Below are 16,356 nucleotides of genomic sequence, written 5' to 3' on the forward strand. Positions count from 1 at the left end.
CTGACCACGATCACCTGTCAGGATGACAGAAGGCTATCTGTGAGCCAGAGCCAGCCCCGGAACTGGGGTAGCCCCGAGGCTGCTGGTGTTTGCAGCATCTCTGGTGATGCGTCTCTCCCCTTCTGATAACTGCGATCGATGATCGATACCCTGTATCGCCTCTTCCCAAATCCTGGTTGGACCCCGACTCCATCCATCACTTTGGCTTCTTTTTCTAACGAATATTTTCTGTGCTGGCAGGGCTGCTACCAGAGCTTCATCATAGGGTGATTTCTCATCAGATCTGTTATTTTCCTTGCTAAGGCCTAGAAAATATTGATACCTTAATCACCCACATCTTTCTCCTCAGCTGATAACGTTCTTTCTCACCTTCATACACTCAAGACACAAAAGCCTGTCCCCTACCCCATCACATCGGAAAAGAGATCCTAATTCTCTTTTCCCTTACACCTCACCCCGTATTCATTCTTTCATCTCAGGGGAAACCAAACTGGAGGCAAAGAAGTCAAGGTCTGTGACTTCAAGACCTCTGAGCGTCTTCTCATTTTCACCCAAGGAATGTTAAAGTACTTCAAGGATGATCTCTGATGGTAGAGCTTCTTAACCTGAAAGCCATAGATGATTCCTAGGAGATTGGCAAATCTGGTGACATTGAGCATAATTTTGTGCCCAAGTGTATTTTTCAAGGGACTATAAATGAAGCCTATAACTGTCTGTCAGAAGGGGCATAGAGGTGCAAGTTTGTAAGGTTAAGAGGGCAATGCATAAGGCCCTCAACTCCTGACAGGAAGCTAGATTAGGTCACAAATGGTAGGAGAGCACAAATGGAAACAGCATTGTGGAAGCCACTATCTCCTGCCTTTTGAGTTTGCTCTAAATTTATTAATGAATTTCAGTTACTTTGGATTGAGGAGATGTCACCAGGCTGGGGTCTGCCAGGAACAACTCAGCCTTCAGACTCTTATCGCTGGGAGTGCAGAGTGGAGAGGAGTAGAATGATGTTTTGGTTGAAAATGCTGATATTTGTCCAAGAACTTAAAGCAAGGGGAGGAGGAAAAAAAATCCCCATAAGGGCTACATTCTTGGCTCCTTCATGGCAAATGCTTGAAGCACTGTTTATTCATATGTATAATGACAAGCACCAGAAAACAACATGCAACATTCTCCCCCCACCCCTGATCTGCAATCCCAGAAGAAGGACATCTACGACCATAATAGTGGAGGGAACTCGTGTTCAGAAAAGGTCCAAGGTGGGCATCCTGGCAGGGTCAGAATTTACTAGGGCAAAGGCAAGTGCCCTGCCAGCTGGCTTCCTCCCGGCAGCTGGAGAAACCAGACACCTTGTCCTACCTCAGGCCCCACTAGGCAAAGTGGTGATGCCAGCCCTGGTTGGAGGGAACATGAGTCCTCTGAGGACAGTCCAGCCCTCTAAAAGTAATGAGGTGAAGCAGCCTTTCCTTTTAGGATGGCCATGAAGAGAGAGGCCATAGCCTAGATCAAGGCTCTTCTGGCTGAGAACAAGCCAGCCACTTGAAGAGGATAAAAGAGCCTTCTTGGCCCAAGGGAGAGCTCTGGGCTAGGAGTCCTTGGTAGGAGTGTATACCTACCCACCCCCTTTCCCTAGCTGAAGGGCCAATTAGTAACTTAGGCCCCCCAAATGAGAACACTTTATCCATCACATTTCAGATGAATTATAAATACGTACACAGAATGAAACATAGTTCCAGTAGAAGCTGCGCACAGACCCTCACAGGGGCCAACCTGAAGAACCATGAAGGAACCCCTTTGTTCTCTGAGGCTCTGGAGCTGCAGGCAAAGCTGTCCCACCTTGTCCTTGAGTAATCACAGGGACAGCTCAGGACAGAGAGAGGTTCAGACTTAGAAACACCCTCATCCCCATCTCCCAGCTTCCCTCCTCAAATCCTCTCCCCGAAAGCTAAAAAAACAAAATACCTAATTTTTCACTGAAGGAATCTGGGGCATTTGAAGATATAAATCTCACACTCCCCTATCAAGCGGGGAAACTCTGACCCAAAAGATTGGCCCAAAGTCAAAGGTCCTGCCACCCGGGTTCCCCAGTAATGCACATGTTACTGTGGAGGGTGCTGAGGAAGGTGAGGAGGTGGGAGGGGTTGACTCAGTCCTGAGGAGAAACTGGCACAGGACACACCCACCTTTGGGATGACAAATGGGCTAACTGGCACTGGTTTGGAAAATGGCTGGATCTGCCTTTGTCCTTCTTCCCTGGGCAGCTCTATGGCCAGGGCAGACTGAAACGTTTTGAGTGGCATGGGAGGCAGGTGGCCCTTATCCAGTCAGCAGTGACTCCTGGGCCCTGGGGTCCAGAGAGGGACTGAAGGAGGTATCAGGAAGAGGAGACACACCAAGGACAAATATGGAACTGGGTCCCGAAGTGAAGAAGCACCAATAGCATCGGCCTGCCCTGGACTGAGGTGGGGGTGAGGGGTGCGGGGATAGAGCCTGGAAAAAAATGAGGAGACAGAGGAGGAATGGAGGACAAAGTGAGAGGGCATATTCTTTCATAAAGGTGAGAAGGAGAAATGTGAACCAGCGTCCAGAGAAGGAGCAGGGAGGAGAAAAAAAAGAAGAGAGTGAAGGGGAAGTGGGCCCATCCATCCATGTCCCGGGGCTCTGGGGCAGCTTAGACTCGTGATGGTCCTTTTTCCTCCTTCCAGAGCCCCTAGCTGACCCCACAGGAATGAAAGGAAGGCCTGAACAGACTCAGAAAGGGATCTTGAATGCTTCAGATCCAAGAGGCTGGGGAAAGGAGCTGGACAGAGAGGCAGGAGGTGGGGAGGGCTGAAACAGAGAGCCTCCTCACCCCCTCATCTTGTGTCCCAAGTGTAAGACAAGCCCAAGAAGGAGGACAGGGAGAAAGGTAGAGTTTCTAGGGCAAGTAGGAGTTGAGAGTATTGGTGGAAAGTGCCCCAGCAGGGAGGGGTGGGAGAACTAAAGGAATAGAAAAAACTGATATCCCAGCAAGTTTCCTGGCTACTGTTTGTTCAAGTTGCAACTCAGTTGCAACTGGGACCCTCTGGAAGGCTGTTTTCTAGGCAAGTCAGCCTCCTGGGTTCAAACATGATGGACTCTGTGGGCAAACAGGGGCCAGAGGAGCGAGTGGGGAACATACTGAGCTCAGACTGATGTCAGGTCAGTGCAGACATGGGGCCTTGATGACAGCCACTGAAGAGAGGTCACTAAACCACTGGTGGGCACTCCATGCAAGAGAGCAGGGAGAAGGCTGCCAACCAATTTCCCCTCCCCCCACATTTATTGAAGCTGGACAGATCGATAGAAGTGGCAGCAAGGAACCAGTCTCAGGTCTCCTGACCCCAGCCCTTGCCTGCAGCAGAGGCTGGTTCTCAGAGGCTGTGAGGGTACATGTAAGACCCCAAGGAAGATGCCTGGGTCCAGGCAGTAGACAAGAAGCGCTGAGCTCCTGCCATCTGGGACTCCAGGAAGAGGAGGGATAGGAAGGCACTGGGAGGGCTGCCCAGGTTTCCGACAGCTGGTGCCTGCCCATCAGTGAAGACGTCTCAAAGCCCAGAATGATGGGGGAGGGAAGTTGGAGGAGAAGGAAGAGGGAGGTCCTGGAAGCCGGAGGTGGTTGAAGAGGTGCTGTTCTGTGCTGTTCTGTTCGGGAGTAGCTGGGGGCTGCTTACTGCTTCTCCACCGCTCCCTGCTCAGCTGCGCTCTCCGGGCTGGTGCCCTGACCCTGGTCCTGGCCCTGCCCATGCCACGGGGTCTCCTTGAACACAAACCAACAGTTCCCGGCCCACAGGAAGAAGTTGATAAAGCCGAAGAGCTGCAAAGACATGGTAGGGGGAGGAGGGAGGTCGTGAGAATAGGAAGGAAGGCATTGTGGGAACAGGGAGGAGGGATGCCTGCATGAGGTTGAGGGAGGGAGGCACAGAGGGTTAGAAAGACTGAAAGACAGAGGAGCACGGTTTAGGGCCATCACCCATTAAGGAGCTCTCTGATGAAGGTATCTAACTCTGTCTGCAGCATGCACCCAAATTGTGGCTTGGTCGCTGGGAGAATGTGATTCCTGGAGTGGAGCATCATGCAAAGCAGAGCAAAGAGCAAGGGCTCTCATGGAGCCTCGCCCAGCATCCTTGGGGCCTCCTGGGGTGGGCGGGGCCAGAGCTGTCCAAGGTGCTCCTTTCCTAGGGCAGCCACCCAGCTGGCTCTATCCAAATATTTACTCAAAATACTTAAAAAACTATCAGCAGGAAGTATTTAGGGGAGGTGTACAGATGTCTGCAATTAACTTTGAAATGCATTAACAATAAGATGGATTGATAGATGAACAGAGTCAGATAGATATGTGATAAAGCAAGTCTAGTAAAATGTTAATGGTACAGTCTAGTTGATTAGTGTGTGGGTGTTCATTGTAAAAATTCTTTCAACTTCACTGTACGTGAACATTTTTACAGTACAGTCTTGGGGGGGGGTGCAGGGAGGTGGAACCTATCATCAAAATTCCAGCAAGGTCTAGAAAGCTCCCTGGTGTACCAGCCATTAAACCTTTCAGTTACTGGGCTTTGGAGATGTTTTGACCATTTTCAGGGAGAGATTTCCCTAAGTAAAAGTCTCTCAGTCGTGTCCGAATCTGCAACCCCATAGATATACAGTCCATGGAATTCTCCAGGCCAGAATACTGGAGTAGGTAGCCTTTCCCTTCTCCAGGGGATCTTCCAAACCCAGGGATTGAACCCAGGTCTCTATCTGGGGATGTTTAAGCCAAAGCTTTCCAGGGCAGGGCTGAGGTGGCTGAGATGACAGGGGTACATTTGCAAAACTCAAGGCCTCAGCTATCTACCAACTGATATAGAGATATTTTGATGTTCTAACTAAGGTGGCCAATACATGCATACCAGCTGGACCCACCACTGCCCAAAACTCTTGTCCAGCCTGGAGCTCCTTCTCATGCACTCTGGGTCAGCTCCCAGCTTTGAGCCCCACCACAGCCCTAGGCGCCCTCTTCATGTGCTCATGTGTGTGCACACACATACACATAAAGAGACAGGAGGAGTGGGAGGTGGTCTCAACGAGCATGCCAAGAGGTGGGGAGAATGGAGGGAAATGGGAGGCAGAGGGCAGAAGAGGGAAGAAATGGGAGGTTGAGTGGCCCTTCCCAAATGTCCCTTGGGGTCAGCCAGAGGCCAGCAGCCAGCGTGAAGCAGAGGGGATGTGCTGGCTGCAGGTGCTGGGGATACCAGCTGTGAGGACACCCTCCCTGTTCTTCTCAGCCCTTACTGCTGTGACTGGCCTGGGCATCAGGGACAGTGCTGCCTCCCCCACACCCCATTAGTGGCCACAACTCTCACCACGGAGATGTTGGCCAGTCCCATGGAGGGTGTGGCCCCGGCACTGCACACTGCTTCCTCTCCATGGCACACAGACATGGCGGCGGTCAGGCTGGATGGCCGTGTGGCCCCCTTGACATCAGTCAGGCCCTTGCCCCAGGCAGCTGCAGCTACCAGCCAAAAAAAGGTGAAGGAGACAGTCACACAGAAGTCCTGGGAGGAGCAGAGGGACAGGAAATACAGTCAGAAAGGAATCCATGATTCTGCACTTCTTTTCCTCTTGCCCTAACGCACTGTGATCCTGGGGTCCCAGGACAGCTGCCTCTTCCCATCCTACCTGACACCTGGAGGCTCAGGGAGCCTAGATCATTCTGGGGAATCTGCCATCAAGAGAATCCTGCCAGCCAGGGCTACCCTTGCCCATGCCCTCAGAACTGAGGTCAGGGAACAAGTCATCCATTGGTCAGTGTCATCCCCAAGCCCAAGCAGCCTAAACGCACCACGTTCCCCTGCCCCAGCCTTTGCTTTGATCACCATTGCTCAGTTACACCTGGTGGTAGAGTTAGGGCAGACTGCAGGAGATAAGTGGGGATCCCCTAAGGCACCCTTTCCACCTTGCATGCCTAGGATAAGGAGAAAGCAAAGGGGAAATAGTATTAATAATAGCTGGCACTTATGGAGGCTAACTATATACTAGATATTCTTATACCAGATATTTTATCCTTCCAAAACAGTGAGATAGTTATTGTTTTCTTTCCATTTTTTAGTCAAGGAAACTGACATTTAGAGAGGTTAAATAACTTGTCAAGAGCATATGGCTAGTAAGGGACATTGCTGGGGTTTGAACCCAAGCAAATCTGACTCCAGAGCCTGCTTCCTGAAGCTGTTGTGCCTCCTGTGAGCAGAGCAAGTGATGGGAAGTCGGTAGACACAGAGCCCTGAGACGTGGGCCTTCTACAGGCCCAAGGACCTGGCAGCCCCAGCACCCAAAGGGACCAACAGCAAAGAGCTGCCAGGGAGATCGGGAAGGTTCACCTGTGAGGGTCAGGGACCCAGGAAAGCTGCCATGCTTGTCTTCAGCCCAGGATGTACACTTCCTCAGTATCTCCTCCCCACCCCATCCCTCCTGGCTGTGCCCACTCACCACCAGTGGGAAGCGCCTATTTTCCGTATAGAGTTTGTGGAAACGCAGGTAGATGACGAGCGCAGCGATGGTGTAGAAGAAGGAAAAGATGCCCAGGGTCACGAAGAACTCGGCGGGGGCAGAGAAGTCTCCCATGAGGTGCATGGTCTTGGAGGTGGATTCATCGTCACAGAGGGGCATCTCATACTGGACCCGGTTCAACCTGCAGGTGGCATGAAGCCAACCCTGAGCTCAGGGCGATCCTCTCCCTGTGCAAGCAGCAGGCCCTCCCTGCCCCAGGGGTAGTCCTGCTCCGGTTAACACCCAAGGACTCTTGCAGAGCCGAGAGGGGCATGTAGGGAGGAAAGTTTGTGGAGGGAACCTTGGAGTCAAGACAGGAATTTCCCTGGAATTCTGGCCAAACTCTACCTCCCGCTCGGCCACCACCCCACATTCATCCATCCTGCCCAGACATGGTGACCCTGTATTCCCAAGTATCTCCAGGACCCTTTAAGTCATAACCACAATATATATAGTTCATCTATTTCTGTCAGCCAAACCATCAGGGGAATCAGCTTCATTCTGCCCCTGGGAAAGCACTGTGCCCAAGTTAAGATTGGAATTACCCGTTCTCAGACTTTAAGTCCCCCAGTGAGACTACATTAGACCAAAAACAAACACACTATTATGTGCAAGAGACAGCTGATCTAACTTGGATGCTGCTACTAGAAATTTCTGAAGAGGTGAGCCCTGTCCCTATTCTCCTCTGAACACTTGGGCTCCCCCTTCTCTAAGCTCCTAGATACCCAGGAAAGAGTATTCCCTTCTACCTCCTGGTCAAGGTGTGCCTCCTTGTATTCTGGTGGTACAGGTGAGTGTCCCCCTTCAGCTCTTTAGGATCTGAGTACTGAAAGCCTTCCTTACCTTCAAGGCAGGGAGGAGGCTATGGAGGGTAGAAGAGACTTGCTCAACTAGCCCAGACTCCTATAAGTCTCCACCCCACACAGTGGGGTTCTTTCTGTAGGAGCTGTCATTACCTGCTATTGGTTATTCATAGACTGGAACATTATTAAAACAAGGGTTTATCTGAGTTTCCCTTATATTTTTCTCTGGCTGCTGCTGCTGCTGCTAAGTCGCTTCAGTCGTGTCCAACTCTGTGCAACCCAGAGATGGCAGCCCAACAGGCTCCCTCGTCCCTGGGATTCTCCAGGCAAGAACATTGGAGTGGGTTGCCATTTCCTTCTCCAATGCATGAAAGAGAAAAGTGAAAGTGAAGTCGCTCAGTCGTGTCCGACTCATAGTAACCCCATGGACTACAGCCTACCAGGATTCTCCGTCTGTGGGATTTTCCAGGCAAGAGTGCTGGAGTAGGGTGCCATTGCCTTCTCCTGTCTGAAATTCCTAAAGGGCAGGAAGGGCCTGTGCCTTGTAATTCTATTTGAAACTGGAGTGGCACACAACAAAAGGTCTTTAGGTTTCTGGAGGAGGAAGAGACCATGCAGGTCCTCCCAATGCAATGAGAGAGGATGTGCTGGGTCAGAATCAGCTCATGCTCACCTGAAGGGATAGCCGAATGAAACAATGATGGCGCTCACATCCTTGGCTTCGTTGTTGCAGCGAACTGTTGCTCCTGTCTCCCCGCTGTAGGAGCCGCAGGACCCGAAGGCGAAAATAGCAAAGAGCTGAGAGAGAGTGAAGCCCGATTGAGAGTCAGAAGGTCTCAACTGGCCAAGATCTATCCCTCTGAACCACCCTCTCACTCCTAGCAGGTACAGATATGGGATGGGGCCAAGTGAAAGTGAAAATGAAAGTCACTCAGTCATGTCTGACTCTTTTTGACCCCACAGACTATAGTCCACTAGGGTCCTCTGTCCATGGAATCTCCAGGCAAGAATACTGGAGTGGTTAGCCATTCCCAGGAGTCCCTTTAATCAAGTCCCTTCTGGCCAGGGACCCGTGGCTTCTGCTGGTCTCCCAGCCTCAGGGTGCTCTGTTCACTGCACAGGATGCTGGACCAAATAGCCAAATGCATAGGGTTGACTTTGACTGCTACCTGGGAGGGAAATGAAGAGGGAGAAATGGGCAGTTTCTAAGTCTCCCCACTGGATGTGACATTGGAGACCACAGATAGCCTCCTTAAGATGATGACTAACACAAAGCAATTTAGGCTTTAGAAACTTCTATCTCAAAGGTGCACTTGAATTTCCTCCCCAAGGGAGAGGCATCCTAGAAATTCCCCTGTGCCAACTGAGATCAGGCATGCATGGAATTCTTTCCATTTCTCCTTTGAAGGCATCATTCAATCTTGTCATTACCTTCTTGCTAACTTACAGTGACTTCCTGCCTCAGTGGAGATATAGCTGGAGGGGACCACTTCTGCCAAGCCTTCAGAGGGACCAAGGGGGCAGGGGCTGGGCTGCTGTCCCACGGTACCACCAGCTAACTTCTCTTCCCCTAAAGGCACCTTTCCTTCAGCAACAGTGCTGGCTGGGTTACCAGCAGTCCTGGCTCAAACCCAGAGAAAAGTATCCTCCACTTGCCTTATCAGCCTTTGCTATTTCCCCAGTGGTGTTTCACTTTATAATCTGTTGATGCTGCCATTTCTCGGTGTTGAGAACCAAAGGCATTTCAGATTACTTGAATTGTTTTCCTCTTCACCTTTCATCACATGTTACTAAACCTCCTATCTTGAGTGAAATGGAATTTCCTCATCCTACAATTTTCTAATTTCTTCCTGGGGACACACACTTTGGTTAGAAAAGAAGGTGAGAAATTGGAATTTCTTATTCTCCCACATCATCTGTTGAGGCCCCATTTCCTGTGTTCTTACCATTGGCTTGTGCATGATATAATCCTTTGTGTTAAGCAGTGAGCTTACTCTGTTAATTGTTCACTTTTTGTATGTTTCTTTGTGATTCAGTATCTCAGACATGAATTACCTAGAAGACAGCTAATTCACATCCCAACCCTGCATCCAGAGTTGATAGAATAGAGTTGTGTGCATGGTATCTTGCTAATGCTTGATAGTGTTGCGGAAGGAAAAGAGAACTGGGTTAGGAGTCTGGAAATCTGGGTCCTAGTCCTGGTCCTGTCACTAATGAGCCAGTAACCTCTAACAAGCCATTCTGTTCTCGGCATCTCAGTTTCCTCATCTGTAAAACGAGAGGTTTGGAGCAGGCCATCCCAAGGCCTTTCCAGCTCTGTGGTTCTCTCACTCTGAGGGTAGCTCTCTCCATGTGTTCTTGGCTGGGTTTGCCAGCAGCTGCGCTCTGGCCATGGGTGGTGTCCGGTGCCACTGCCCCACCTTGCATCGCCTGGCCTGGCAGATCTTCTCCAGGCTGGAGCCACTGACCCCTCTCTAAAGGTCATAATGGGTACCTCTCTGTTTCTAGGAGGTTTAATTCGAACAAACAAGAATTGTCTCCATCTTAACACTCCTCCAGGAAAGGAGATAGTATAATCTCTCTCCAGTGCCTGAATAACCTCCTGATCTGACTTAAACTACAGAGGCCACAGTAGAACCCTGTTTGCTCATCTTCTTGACAGAACTGAAGGGAAGTCACTCAAAACCTCTGCATCATTACCTTTACATACTCCAAGTGGCCTCCCTGGCATAACCATGGCACTCCTCTAGCTCACCCTCATAAGGATTCTCTAATCTTTTGTCAGCTCTGTGGTTCTGAGTCCTCATGGAAGTTTCTTTGTTCCTCTTAGCTTCTGGTGTCCAGAACTGGACACAATTAGGACGTACCATTCTAGGAAGGGCAGACAGTTGGATATATTTTTACTGTTAGCAGTTAGTGAGTGGCTCTGTATAGGTCCCCCCTAAAAGTTGGCACTTCTCACCTAGGGCAATGAACAGTTAGTTATGGAGCTTCTGTTTTACCAGCACTCTCTTGACTGGCACTCCTGACCAGCTACAGAAAGATGTCATTTATTGAGCATCTACTATGTCCCAGGCATTGTTCTAGGCAATATGACTTATTAGTGAACAAAAAAGAAAAGCAAAATCTCTGTCTTCATGGAGCTTGTACCCTAGAGCTTCACTATCCACTATGGTAGCAATTAGCCAAATGTGGCTATTTACATTTAAATTAATTAAAATTAAATAACATTTAAGATTCAGTGGCTCGGTCACACTATCCACATTTCAGGTGCTCACTAGACACATGTGACTAGTAGGTTCCATGCTGAACCACACAGATTATAGAACTTTTCCATCATTGCAGAAAGTTCTGCTGTGTCCAGAAGACAGGCTTGAGGTTCTAAAAATCCTGAACCCTGCTTTATGATTCCTCCATGGGCAAAATACACCCATAGTAACATTAGTATTAACTGTATTCTCTTCTATTCTGATTCTTTGAAAGTCAGGAGTCTCTAAACAACTTATATAATTTTATTAACCAGAATATATGGTTAAATCAGAACAACACAGTCAGAAGGTGTCAGATAACAGATGACAGTTTGCTATTAAGTGAATGGACGGTGGAATCTCGGGAAAATCTCTCAGGTTCACAGAACAGCAGAGCAAAAAGGATCTCAGAGATTATCAAGCGCAACAGTCTCATTTCATAGAGGTGGAAACTGAAGTCCCAAAAGATTAAGTGACTTTCCCAAGGTCACATTTAGCCAATGTGAGAGCCAAGCTTAGAATTCACAACTCCTGATTACCGGTTCACTGCTCTTTCTATGTCATCCATTCATTAATCAACAAAGAGTTATCGAGTATCTACTTTGTGCCAGACGCTGCAGAATCCAAGATGAATAAGACCAGTACCTGCTCTCAAGAGTTTGCATCCAGAAAGGAGTCATGCTCAAATAAAAGCCAAAACATAACCCAGGATCACAGAATTATTAAGGCTGAAAAAAGATATCTCCAGTCTGTGCAGGGAGGATTGCAAAGAGGGAGGAAGTAGCTGTGCACCTTGGGATGCAGGAGCAGAGAAAGATGCTTTCCCAGCTCCTTCCACCTTTCTGCACCAGATATGCCTTTTTCCTGAACTGTATCAGGGGACTGAGCCACAGGGAAGAGTGCAGAAGACCAGTAATCACCCCTGTTACTAGGCACCAAGCTGGTCATGAAGAACAGAAGCCAAGGAAGGATGGAGACCCTGAGACAAGGGGCATCTCCAGGGCTCTGATACCAACTAGCCCTCTTCCTCATGGGCCTGCATTGCTGGGAACAGCAGTGGCCACACTCTCCTCCTCCTCCTCCTCTTCCTCTTTCTCCTGCCTCTGCATCTCTTTTGGAAAGATGTAAGAATAACCTTGCTAGTTTAAGGATGAGGCTCCACTTTGGTGCTGACTTGCTTTTTGGTGATAACCTTTGTCAGTCCTGAGAACACTAACATTTCCACTTAGCGCAGAGCACAAGGAAGACAAGATCTCCCCCAAAGCCTATTCCCACAATCATCTCATTGGTTGTTACAGACTCTGATGGTGTGCTTTTGAATTCTCCATATTTATTGAAATACCTTATTTTCACTACCGAGACCCCAGAGCCAAATAAGTGACTTTGGTACCTCAAAGGTGAGTTACTGATCAAGGGCATGCCCAGTTAAACATAATATGACATTATCGGAACAGCGGGCTTCCCTTGTAAGAATCCGCTTGCAATGCAGGAGACCTGGGTTCGATCCTTGGATTGGGAAGATCCCCTGGAGAAGGGAAAGGTTACCAATTCCAGTATTCTGGCCTAGAAAATTCCATGGACTATACCCATGGGGTTGCAAAGAGTTGGACACGACTGAGCAACTTTCACTTTCACTTCATTGGAACAGTGACTGAATAATCCAAGCGATTCATACCTTACCCTCAGAGGGGGCTAAAGGGGAGAAGGAGGATAAGGAGAAAAAGGGGGCAACAGAGGTAGGGATGGTTGGATTACATCACCAATTCAATGGACATGAGTTTGAGCAAACTCCAGGAGATGGTGAAGGACAGGGAAGCCTCGCTTGATACAGTCCATGGGATCACAAAGAGTTGGACACAACTTAGCTAATGAACAAGAACAGAATAGGGATTTGGCAGTAACATCTAAATGATCTTACCAAAGGACAAGTCTAGCTGACAGTCTGCATAAGGGGGAAAGTTAGGGAGAATGAGAGGTCTGGGAACCAATACTTACTGAATACCTCTTGGATTGCCAGGCTCACCATGGTCTTCTCAGATGCTCCAATGCTTTACAGATATTGCTTTCTGTAATCTTTCCAGAGAGCTCATGAGATGTATCTTACCCTCATTTACAGATAAGAAACTTAGACCCATGAAGATTTCATCACTTACCCCAGCTTCCATAGCTAGAAAGCTGAGAAAAACTAGTTCTCCAATAATTGGTATATGCCCATGTTCTTTGCCTAGCTTAGTGTAGACTCAGTGAGACCCCAGAACTGAAATTGAGGTGAGATTAGTTCATGTTAAAATTTTAAAAAGATACGCTAATAGAAGAATAACATTACTTTATCTCACCAGGATTCCAGTAAAAGCTTTGCTTTTTTGGTAATAGTGACAACAGAGTTTTCAGTTATCATTACAATAACTGCAAGCTTTGTGTGTGGTGTTTTTTTCCCTTTGTCGAGACAGGAGTATTTGATCCCTCCAAGCAGGAAATATGCAAAAAGTCCCAAATGATATTTTCACTGTCATTTTGGTGCTGGTTCCTGGGGCCAGTACCTGTGTTCACCTGGAGAGACTCAGGGCAAGTGAAACTCACTTTGAATTCAGGTTACCAGGTTGGCAGTAAAAGCAAAGCATCTCTTTATGAAGCTACCCTTTGAATGAAAGCTGAGTTCAGAACCTAGCCATGGACTCCTGGATTGAGTATTATGAGAGAAAAGCATAACTTCCTCTCTAAGAAACTGAGGATCTTAAAAGTCAAACAGGTTTTAACTCTTAGGGATCAGAGCTGACTGTGGACAAGACCAGGCATTGCTTTGTGCAGCCTTACAGAAATGTTATGGGTGTTGGCTGGGGTAGGTTTGGGAAAAGGATAGAAAGGTTGAAGAAAGAAGCCTTTCAGAATCCGCCCCCCATGGAGGATGATTCCGTGGTCTAATAACCTCATTGTTTTCCTCATCCCTTGACAGTCTTTCTCAAATTTCCCTTAGATCCAATTGTCTAGTTTAATGATAAAACCGTACTGTTTTATTTCCGGTTCTGCTCCTCTGGATTGCTCATAATGGCTTCCCAGCTCTGGATAGCAGACACACAGAGCCTTAAGATTACTCTTCCATGGCCCCCTCAGATACTCAAGGGGTGCGTCAGAGCAGGGAAGTGAGGAGAGGTGAAAGAGCTCAGTCAGCAGTTATTCCAAATGCTCTTGAGGCAGTAGGGAGAGTGGAAAGTCCCCACTAGGTCCCAGAGTTTGCACTTGGGAGCTCCCCAGTCTGGCCTGTAGCCCCAGTCAGGGTGTCAGATATGGGAAGATAACCCCAAATGCACTATTGCTTCTAAATTCCAGATCTGATGATTCTCATCCAAAGGACGATTTACGAATCAGTGACACAGTGTTAACTCCTGTCTCCAGTGAGTTAAAAGCCCTTTAGAACTCAATCCTCCTCAGTATTAATGGTAACTTATTCCCCAGCTGAATTTTGTGCTGAAAGCATATTAATTAAGTTATTCACACACCATTTGGTGTGCGGATTGTCTAACAAATCTCTTCTCTGATAGTGCGCTAAATGCTCCCGACAGGTCTTTATAATTTGAAAGAGTGACTGCACCTGTCCAGGATCCTAATTTATACACTGGGACGGACAGAGAACATGCTAAGGTCTCAAAGTACCAGTCAGGCAGGAGAAGATGGTGTTTCCCCTATACCACTACAGGGAAACTGAGGCCCTGGGCAAATGATTTCTTCAAGGCCACAGAATAAGTCTAATCAGGGTAATGTTCTGGCATGCCAACCTATTTAGAGCAGAAAGGGACTCTAGGGACGGTCTGATCAACATTTGATTAATATTGGAAACTGAAGCCCAAAGAAGAGATTTTTGCCAAGGTCAAGTAGATAGAAAAGGCAGGTCCAGGTCTGTATCCTAAGGCCCCAGCTTTCCAGCTCAATGTTCTATCTTAGTCTGTTGCTGCTACTGCTGCTATGTCACTTCAGTCGTGTCCGACTCTGTGCGACCCCATAGACGACAGCCCACCAGGCTCCGCCGTCCCTGGGATTCTCCAGGCAAGAGTACTGGAGTGGGTTGCCATTGCCTTCTCCATATCTTAGTCTACAAGGCACGTTTTGGCTGACTTTTATTGTCTTATTTTTCTTTTCTTTATTTCATCCTCGGGCCATGAAATCCATTCATTCATTCACGCACTTGCTCCCGCAGTTACAGCAACGCAGATTACACGTGATCTCAATAGAGCAGGCCTGCCAGCCAGGACCCTGTCCCTTGAGTCCACCTCCAGGATCAGTCAGGCCCTGGCAGGTCTGGGGACAGGATGGTACCCGTCGCCTGCCTCCTTCCCTCCTCTGCCCTCCGCAGCTTTCCTCGTCCCCCTTGTCCTCCTCCCCCCTCCCGCCACCCAGGAGTGGTATGTGCAGGATCAGAGTTCTGGAAAGGTTACACCCGGGTCCTCTCGCCCGGGTGAAATGTGAGCGCCCTGGGCAAAAGCTCCTTGCACATAGAAGGACTGAATCCGGGACTCCGCATGCCTCGTTCCTCACCCTCCTGCCACCAAGTGCTGGAGAAGCAACCCCAGCGCACCCCTCCCCCGCCCACCTGTCGCCGCCCCCCACCCTTCCGCCCGGCCAGCCGCAGCACCTCCCCACCCCACCCCCCAACTCCGGCCACATTGCTTAGGGTCAGCGTCACAGCCCAGGCTCCCGAAATAGCCCTCGGCTGGGGCTGCAACTCACCCACTGGAGAACTTTGATGAAGCCCAGCGGCTCCTCCAGCCGCCGCCAGCGCAGCCCCACGAGCAGGCGGTCCACCTGCAGAGACACAGCCCGCCCGGGGTCAGGGCGGTGGAGGACCAGGGAGGGCGCTGCCCTCTTTCTCCCACTCACATTCGGGAGAAGGGGAGGAATAAGGGTCGGCCCGACACCCCGGTAGAGGACGAGAGGCGAGAGGGAGCCTCAGGGGCGTGAGGGGAGTACCTGCTGGCGCGGCGACTTGTCCGCGGTGCGGCTGGAGCTCTCCGTCGAGGACATGCTGGCGCAGCGGGGCCGGGGCGCGGCGCGGGGGCTGCGGGGGCTGCGGGGACTGTGGTGGGGCTGAGGGCTGCTGACCCGCGGCGCGGGAAGCGGGCGGTACCGGAGCTGGAGCGGCCGTCGGCCGCCCGGGATCCAGGCTGGCTGGGTGAGTCGCGGGGGGCGCTGCTGCTCGCGCTCTCCGAGGCCGCGGCCGCCGCTCTGCCCGGCCGGCTGCAGAAAGCCCCCGAGTCCAATTCAAACTTCTGTCAAACTCGCGAACCAACTTGGCAGCCGAGTCACGTGGCGCCCGCTCTCAAGCCGTCCTCCCGCCCCCTTAGCTCCCGGGTCCCTGCCCGCGGGACTCCTTAAAGGGACCTGTGGCCTCTGCGGGCAGTTCGGCCGCGAGGGGGCTCCGGTTCTTTGCCAGAACCTCCAGGGGTCAGCGAGACACCGCGGCCACCCGACCCACAACCCAAGTGGGGAACTGGCCCGGGGCGCTGGCAGTCACCGGCTCCCAAGTTTATCTTTCCCAACTTTCCTGGATTTGGAACTTCTCAGTGCCTTTCTTCTTCCTCAACATGTAGAACCTAAAGCATTCTCATCAAAGCATTATTATCAGTGCTGAAATAAAGTTCTAAAACTTCTGGTTAGCAAACTGCTTTCTCCCCAAATCTTCAAAGCCAGAACAGATGAAAAGGGCAATAGAAGATATCCAGTTTTTGCTGTCTAGTTAGGCGTTGCTTTAATTTTTTCACAGCAAAAACCATTCTTAC

The 16,356-nt window shown here is 49.8% G+C and overlaps 1 protein-coding gene across 1 annotated transcript; it reads right to left on the reverse strand.

The window, feature by feature from the left end:
• Window positions 1-1,087: 1,087 nt before the first annotated feature.
• SYPL2 (synaptophysin like 2) lies at window positions 1,088-15,886 on the reverse strand. Its single transcript, XM_027536283.1, has 6 exons — window positions 15,548-15,886; window positions 15,308-15,382; window positions 8,011-8,135; window positions 6,475-6,676; window positions 5,352-5,543; window positions 1,088-3,826 (listed from the first exon to the last, which is right to left on the reverse strand). Exons 1-6 carry the CDS (start codon window positions 15,599-15,601, stop codon window positions 3,680-3,682), a joined length of 795 nt encoding a protein of 264 aa, XP_027392084.1. The 5' UTR covers window positions 15,602-15,886; the 3' UTR covers window positions 1,088-3,679.
• Window positions 15,887-16,356: the final 470 nt, after the last annotated feature.

The sequence above is a fragment of the Bos indicus x Bos taurus genome, chromosome 3, assembly GCF_003369695.1.
Source record: "Bos indicus x Bos taurus breed Angus x Brahman F1 hybrid chromosome 3, Bos_hybrid_MaternalHap_v2.0, whole genome shotgun sequence".
In the NCBI taxonomy this organism is placed as follows: domain Eukaryota; kingdom Metazoa; phylum Chordata; class Mammalia; order Artiodactyla; family Bovidae; genus Bos; species Bos indicus x Bos taurus.

Bases quoted from the DNA above. Each gene is read 5' to 3' on its own strand.
- SYPL2 (XM_027536283.1), bottom strand. From the start codon at position 15,601: ATGTCCTCGACGGAGAGCTCCAGCCGCACCGCGGACAAGTCGCCGCGC. The intron at 6,677-8,010 runs GTGAGCATGAGC...TGCCACCTGCAG, and splicing joins TCATTCGGCTATCCCTTCAG to GTTGAACCGGGTCCAGTATG. The intron at 5,544-6,474 runs GTGAGTGGGCAC...TGCTCCTCCCAG, and splicing joins ATAGGCGCTTCCCACTGGTG to GACTTCTGTGTGACTGTCTC.